Below are 8,074 nucleotides of genomic sequence, written 5' to 3' on the forward strand. Positions count from 1 at the left end.
AAATCTGTTTCTTCTAAATCATCTCCCACATTTAATACTTCAGTCATACTTCGTAAGTCTGATAATAATTTCTACCTAACCTTTACTTTCAATTATTAATTATTGTATATTTTTCTGTTATTTAAATTGAACGATTTTGTTAAATATCTCAAGCCATATTGTTTTTTATTGTGTTACTTACTTACTTTCGCCTGTGACTCCTAATAGAGCATAGGCAGCTGACCAGCTTTCTCCAACTCATTCTGTCCTAGGCCTTCCTTTCTAGTTTTATCTAATTGTTATTCATTCTTCCCATGTCTGTCTGTCGCCGTTTCTAGGCGTAATGTGTTGTTTGGTCTCCCTTTCTTCCTTTGGCCATGAGGATTCCATGTGAAGGGTTGCCTTGTGACGCAGTTGGGCGCTTTCCTCAATGTTTGTCCTATCCACTTTCAGCACTTCTTCCTGATTTCTTCCTCCGATGGGATCTGGTCGGTTCTCGCCCACAGTAGGTTGTTGTTGATAGTGTTTGGCCAATGGATCCGAATTATTTTACGCAAGCAACTGTTAATAAACACTTGTAACTTGTGGATGTTGGCTTTCGTAGTTGTCGAAGTTTCCGACATATTCAGTAGGACTGTTTTGACATTTGAATTGAAAATTCTGACCTTGGTGTTGGTTGCAATTTGTTTTGGGTTTCAGATGTTCTTTAGTTGTGAATATGCTGTTCTTGCTTTGCCGATCCGCGCCTCCTTTTATTGTGTAGTCTATAAAATTTTGTTGTTGATATGACTGATGTCATATATTTTTGTCTATTTTTCAGGTATTCTACAATAATATGTTAATTGTATAATAAGACTAGTCACGTAATATTAAAACAAGAATTGACCAGCCAGAGTAGAGTACTAGAGTATAGACTAGATAATATTTTATTTGAATTCCCGCGTGCGGGATCGTGAATGCGCACTGCTCAGTAATGCCATACTAGGACGAAACGGCTGTCTAGTGCTTCCAGGTTTTCTGTGACGGTTTAGCTCTAATAGACTAATGGATTCAACAATTAAAATTACTACAAACTCCACAACACCCCGCCATTCTGATAATATTTTATTCAACACAATTATAATCAGTCATTCCTAAGCAATGCTGAGTAGATATTAATGACAGGAGGGGAAATCACATATTTAATAGTCAATTAGGCTAGGTACCCGTTTGATTACGCTCGATGATTAATCAATAATGCAATCTTTCAGGTCATTAATCCCAACAACAACAGAAACAAAATAATTCTTGTTAAGTCTAATTTCTTTTTCACTGTGTATTTTAGCCAAACCTAATGAAGGTGAATATTATGAAGATGATGAACAACAAACTACTAATACTAATACTACTACTTCTGTTATTACAATTACTACTGTCAAACCGAAACTAACTGCTCAAACAGAAAAAATATCAGAACAAAAATCATCTAATCAATTAAAGCCAATGTTGAAAAAAACTATTGTATACAAACAAGCACCATCATTAAATTCATCAGATGAATATTGTAAGTTCAATGATCAATATTAAATTAACTAATTTGTCATTATGAATATACTTATAATCTTATTGAGCTAATTGACCTAAGTTAGTCTACCCCATTGAATACATGAAGTATACAACAATCTCTTTTTGGTTTATTCATTATAACATAATAAATTTCAATCGTTTAAACATTCCGCATCATATTTAAGGTTTGAATAATTTTTTTCTGGTTAGCGTTTTTTTAGCGAGTTAGTTTCTACGGGATGGGGACGCTAACCCCATCCCCAACCCTCCTCCTTTATCCGGGCTCATGACCGGCAGTAGCCCTCGGAGGGACTTCAGGCAGAGTTTCCTCATCATATTAAAAGACTAATATTTTGAATGAAGAATATTCTTTTCGATAAATTCTCTTCAGGTTCTACAATTCATATATATCCAAATGAATAATCCGAAAAATGGCAAGGTTAAGGGTAAAGTATGTCGTTTAAAGTCAAAGCATGTGAATTTGAGATTGTTAAACAGAATACAATAAAATTGTTAATGTTGATATGATTCATAACAGATTGTTAACTTGAATCTATGTATATGTGGAGCGAAATTTAAGATCCATGATCCGAATAAATGTGGGTCAGATAGGGTGAGGAACATAATATTGCAATTACAATCCGGTCAAATGTGCGAAAAATTAGTAGGACGTAGTAAGAAGGGATAAATGAGAAGTGAATGAATCATGTATTGGGGAGATTAATAATGACGTTTAACCAGTAATAATAATAATAATAATAATAATAATAATAATAATAATAATAATAATAATAATACAAAGGTTGGTGAATAAAGATAACAGCGACGATTGCAATTGACTACGAAAGTGTTAGGTATGCAGAGGAATATACCAATAATTATCGTGTCAAGTCTAATGGTGCCCTTGGACGTTAAATGTACACTCCCTATTGGTCGATATTTATTTCACTTGTTAAATATTGTGTAAATGTTGTTTTCTATTTTATGGTACGATGTGGTCTGTTTGATTAGTATATAAACAGAGTGTGTTTGAAATATAGTGATTCATATCTCAGAGGCTGTGACTTGCGTTCTGGACTCAACTGGCTGGGATAGACAGCGAAGCAGGGCCAATCGGGACTCTAGGTCGTTCATTACGTGTTTTACGTGTCACTAATCCGATCGATAAAACGCTGCGCATCTAACCTGCAGTCCACCCGTTACAACAGAAAGGTCGTAGTCAAATTAGTTCATTCAATAACTAAGATTATTATTGATTAATTGGCCTTGATATTGGTCAGGGGAGGAGGAGTGGTTGAAGATATTTCTCCTTTACACATAGCTTTGGTTTCTTCATCCGGATGGCTAATGCTTTAGCTGTATGAACGACTTTAAGTCTGACAAGTTTTGACAAAAAATTACTGACCTTATAAATAATTGAAAAAGATTGGTTTATACTGGCACTATGACCAGTTTGTACTAAATGGGCCAATATCGAGCTGTTCACTTTCTTCATCAAACGTTTGTTTAGCCACACTGGGAGGTATTCACAAGCACGAAAATGTAAATTCTTAGAACTTCGATCAATATAACTTGCTCATATCAACATTAACAATTTTATTGTATTTTGTTTAAAAATCCTAAATTTTCCTACATTAAATTCCATTCATCATTTTGCATCACGGATTGTTGTATTAAAAAACAAATTTGAAATATCATCAAAACTTTTAGTTTTATTAAAATTAGCTACTGAATTCAATTAACAGTAGTATAGAGCATTTAAAATTTGACAAATAACTTATATTGGGTAACTGATTAATAAGTTTCACGTTTAGATTTCTTTTCTTTTCCAGAAAATTATTTTGGAAATTTTTATTGTTTTTTTCTTAAAATTTTATTTTGAGTAAATTACTAAACGCCACCTTCTTTTTTTCTCTTTTTATTGATTTTACTACTCATTTTAGATGATGATGAAATTACAGAAACTACATGGGTTATTAAATTAGGTGATAAAAATGTAACCGATAAAGATATGCTTGATTTTATTAATAGTCAAATTAATGGTGGAACATTGTTACAAAATAATTCAACAAAACTTAATACTACCTCCTCAGGTAAATGTATATATGTGGATAATTTCAACTGCAATAAATATGTTATATATCTATATATATATATCATTCATTCACAAAACCCTGGTGTATGCCGTCTCAGTGATCTAGAAATTAAAGGGTTCACGATCAAGATCGAAGCTCCTAGGTTCTCGAGTTCGACGTATAGGATCGTAGATGTACACTACTAAAGAATCCCATATTAGGATGAAACGATCATGCAATGCTTCCACGTTTTCACCAGTGATCTAGTTTAGATAGAATAATATTCCATTTTTCAATCAATGATATGTATTTTATTATATATTCACTTATAATTTGTCTAATATCTGATGGATATATTTTTATCATTATATCATCTCATATTTATTATTTATAGATAAGAATAATAGAGAAACTGAAACATCATGGTTTTCAGTACCTGAAACAAAAAATATGAATGAAAAATGGATTTCTCAATTCCTTGATAATGATAATGATATAGATATATCAGGGAAAAATCGATATGGAATTGCCTCAAGCAATACAACACGTAGGTTGTTTGTTTGTTTTTTGTTTTGAAATATTATTATCTTTTAATGATCAATTTTCAAATTAATTGGCATTGAATTTAACATTGAATATTAAACATTTTAAAATTAGGATAGAATATGATAAAGAATAATAATAATAAACCATTCAGGGTCGTTCATTAGTCATTGATAACAGTGAAATAGATTACATTGAACATAATAAATAAAATGTAAAACATTAATGATGGAATAATAAATGAAGTAAAGAACTAATAATAATTTCAACGATTAAGATCATGAGTCAGTTGAAGCTGGATCATCATGGACGAAACGGTCATCCAGTGCTTCTAAGTTTTCCATAATGATCTAGCTTCAATTCCTTCATGATTTCAACTATTCAGATAATGATATTGTATTATATAATGTAAAGTAATATTTATCTAGTAAACTTTAATGATAAATTTACTGTTGGGACCCGAGAAACATAATAAATGGTAATTTTGGAATCCTTTTATGGACCAACACTAAACGTATATTTCTATTGTATATTTATTAAATAACTAAACTATTTATATTCATGTCCCTGTTACTATAAGCTTTATTTTGACCTATGAACCATTATTATACGTTTTACCATTCTTGAGTTATACCCAGTATATTGATGACTACCTCCCTCATTCACAGCCACATCTGGTTAATTCTTGCACAAATGTTGTTTCATATTTTATTGGTACATTGTGCTCGGTTTGATTAGTATATAAACTCAGTATGCTTGAAATATAATGATTCATATCTCAGAGGCTGAGACTTGTGTTCTGAACTCAACTGGCTAGGCTAGACAGGGAAGCGGGACCAATCAGGACTCTAGGTTGTTCTCACGTGTTTTACGCGTCTTTGGTCCGATCGACAATTCGCTGCCGTCTAATCTGCAGTCACAGTTATAACCCTAGTAAACTTTAAGGTTAAACTTATTCATAATATACAAGATTATACATATATATGGTTAATAATTTTGTTTATTTATTATATTTTATCATTTAGGTCAATTAGTATCTAAAAGTTTTTGGATTTCTGATGATTTTGAAAAAGAATTAAAAGAAATGGACTTTTTAGGAATGTTACGTAATTCAACTGAATTAAATGATATTATCAATAAAAAATTGGATTTCTCTTCATCATTTAGCTGTAAGTTATCCATAGATTATTTGAATGTTATAGTCGACAGGTTAGTGTCTTTTATATCTGACTTTAATAAATAGTATTCCATTGACTGAGTATTGAATCTAGGCTAAATCTCCAAGTAGAATTGTGGGTTTACTCGAGAGTATTCCAAAGGCTTAACATCAATTATAGAGATAGTTTATTGTTAAAGATTGGTAAAATGTACAAGCGTATAGGAAGCAAGCATACAGGGAAAATCAAGTGTGTGTGTGTGTGAGTGTTAAAAAATCCATATATATTTATGAGTGTTAATCAAGTATGGATAAATTATTGATTATCTGTATGTTACAACCAATGGGAGAATAGATTAAAATGTGCTCAATCAGACTCACGCAGAAAATTGCATGGTGGATCAAGTGTCTAAATTACAGTATTCAGATAAATAATACAGTAGTTGAATGAGTTTACTACAATAGTTTACTTAACTTTCTTTCATTATGTCACTTTTTTTAAATGGATAAAAACAAACTACTTAATCTTAAATAAGTAGGTTCATATCAATAGTACTTTGATCTAAATGATCAAGATAATCAATAACCAAATTGTTTTGTGTAAATATATCGATCAAATTAATCATTTTTATAGTAAATTCATCTTCATTTACCTGATTGACCATCCTAACATTGAACAGATCAGAGTTGAAGCATTTAATATTGTTAAAGAGTTACAAGTTTTCAGATTCTTTACTAAAATCTCGTGTAAGGTTTTTCATTATTATGGGATTATGTAGTTATTGAATTGACTTGATAGTAATTAAGTGTTAGTGGAAAGAATATACAGCATAGCCATTATAAACTTTTAATAAAAGTTATTCACATTAGATGATATGAACTAACTTCATTTTGATACTATCTAATTGAAATAAGTTCACAGAAACCTTCAGAGCTGAACTATCGATTAATTACTATATATTAGAAAAGAGTATCTACAATGTTAAAGGAACTAACAATTCCAGTGAAATTTTAACTACCATTTACTAAAATCATAATTGAAAAACAATATCATGAAACTAATCCGATCATTCCTGATTGATTTCATTCAAACTTTAAAACTTATGGGTGAGTGATGGTATCATACAGTACTACTACAATACCATTTGTTAGGTATCTACGGCAATGCAATCAAAGAACCGTGCTTGCTAAAATGAATACTTTAGTTATGTAATAACAAAATACAATAAACTAATGTGGCTACTAATAGCTGTGTCGAAACTGCAATAGTAGATAACATCAAAATGAAGGCAAAGAACAAAAAATATGATAACTGTTATAGTAAAACAAATATTCATTGACTGTAAAATAAAATCAGAAATAACCATTAGAAATGATAAGAAGATTCCGTTACAATGATGAGTAGGTCTGCTTAAATGATTGAAAATACGAAACAATAATGGATTCATTAGTATAGAGTTGTCGAGATTATTAAGTTATCGATTGAGATCTTGAACCGATTGATGTTAGACCACCATTGAAAACCTGGAAGCACTGGACGGCCTTTTCGTACTAACATAGGCCTCTTCTGCAGTGCGCATCAACAACCCTATACTGATAATTACCATGTGCTCACTAGTGACTAACTTCCAGAGGGAATTCTCGGAGTTCTAGCGAGAAGCCGTGACCAGTGGAGCTAATCCGTGTTGGGTAGAGACAGGTATCTACTTCAGTACAATGGAAGATGGTGGATTGATGTTCGACATTAGATGCCGGCACAGTGGTCAAGTAGGTTAAGCGTTCGCGTGCGAGGCTAAAGGCCCTGGGTTTGAATCTCAAGAGCGGGATCATGGGTGCACACTGCTAAGGACAAAACGGTCGTCCGGTGCTCCTAGGTTATCAATGGCGTTCCAACATCAATTGCTTCAAGATCTCAATCAATAAAGGATTTACTCAACATACTTTGTGAATGGTCACTGGTTACTGAATATTTATAAGTAGTATAAAATAACACACGAAGGATAATCGAGTAATACTGTCGGAACACATCATATAGCTATCCATTTCTCCATTTTTTAACCAAGAAATTGTAAAAAAAATTAGTTAAATCTTGGATAAATTTTTCACCAGAATAAAAACTATTTTCTTCTATTTTTCAGTCAATGACAATTCAACTACAAATAATCAAATAAATTTAGAACTTTCAATCAATTAGGTGTAGAATATTTATGAAACTGTGTGTTTTTCTTTCTCTTTCCTGTTTTCTTCTTAATTATGTACGATTTAAAATGTTAGTAAACTTTCTTTTGTGATTAGATTGTATTTGTTTCTGAATTTATAACAAAAAGAGTGCGGTCAAACGTTGTAGGGAAGAATTTGTTTACAGATTAAAATAAATGAAGATTTAATGGGGGATAACTAATCTATTGTTTAGCGTATAATTACAGAGTAGTTACGTCCTTGATCTGTTTACCCAATTTTAGTACTGAGGATAACTTGTCTAATGTAGATTAAGAACATGACGTGATAGGCTGACTGACTTAACTTTAAGGCTAGTATGCGTGAGTTCGAAGTGAAATTAACTGTTTGGGGTTCAGAGACGAAAACTATTCTATCACGTGATTGGCTGACAAGTATGCAAGTGAGAGAAGACAAGTCAACTGGAACACTACATAATTTATTCTCAATACCGATCTCGTTCCCGATTTTCCGATCAGTGTAAATAGATGACTAACCCGATCATAACGTACAATAATTAGGAAAATACAATTATGTCCGAAACTGAAGATTAGCGTAG

General features: G+C 31.8%; 1 protein-coding gene across 1 annotated transcript in view; it reads left to right on the forward strand.

Moving 5' to 3' along the window:
• MS3_00010651 (uncharacterized protein) overlaps positions 1-7,492 on the forward strand; it is a gene marked incomplete at both ends in the record, with an annotated part of 16,135 nt that extends 8,643 nt beyond the window's left edge. Inside the window, 5 exons of the mRNA XM_051219042.1 lie at positions 1,304-1,522; positions 3,468-3,617; positions 3,994-4,146; positions 5,168-5,311; positions 7,437-7,492. Of these exons, the coding sequence (XP_051069730.1) occupies positions 1,304-1,522; positions 3,468-3,617; positions 3,994-4,146; positions 5,168-5,311; positions 7,437-7,492 (722 nt within the window). The remainder of the gene's footprint in view (positions 1-1,303; positions 1,523-3,467; positions 3,618-3,993; positions 4,147-5,167; positions 5,312-7,436) is intronic.
• Positions 7,493-8,074: the final 582 nt, after the last annotated feature.

Source organism: Schistosoma haematobium, chromosome 3, assembly GCF_000699445.3.
Source record: "Schistosoma haematobium chromosome 3, whole genome shotgun sequence".
In the NCBI taxonomy this organism is placed as follows: domain Eukaryota; kingdom Metazoa; phylum Platyhelminthes; class Trematoda; order Strigeidida; family Schistosomatidae; genus Schistosoma; species Schistosoma haematobium.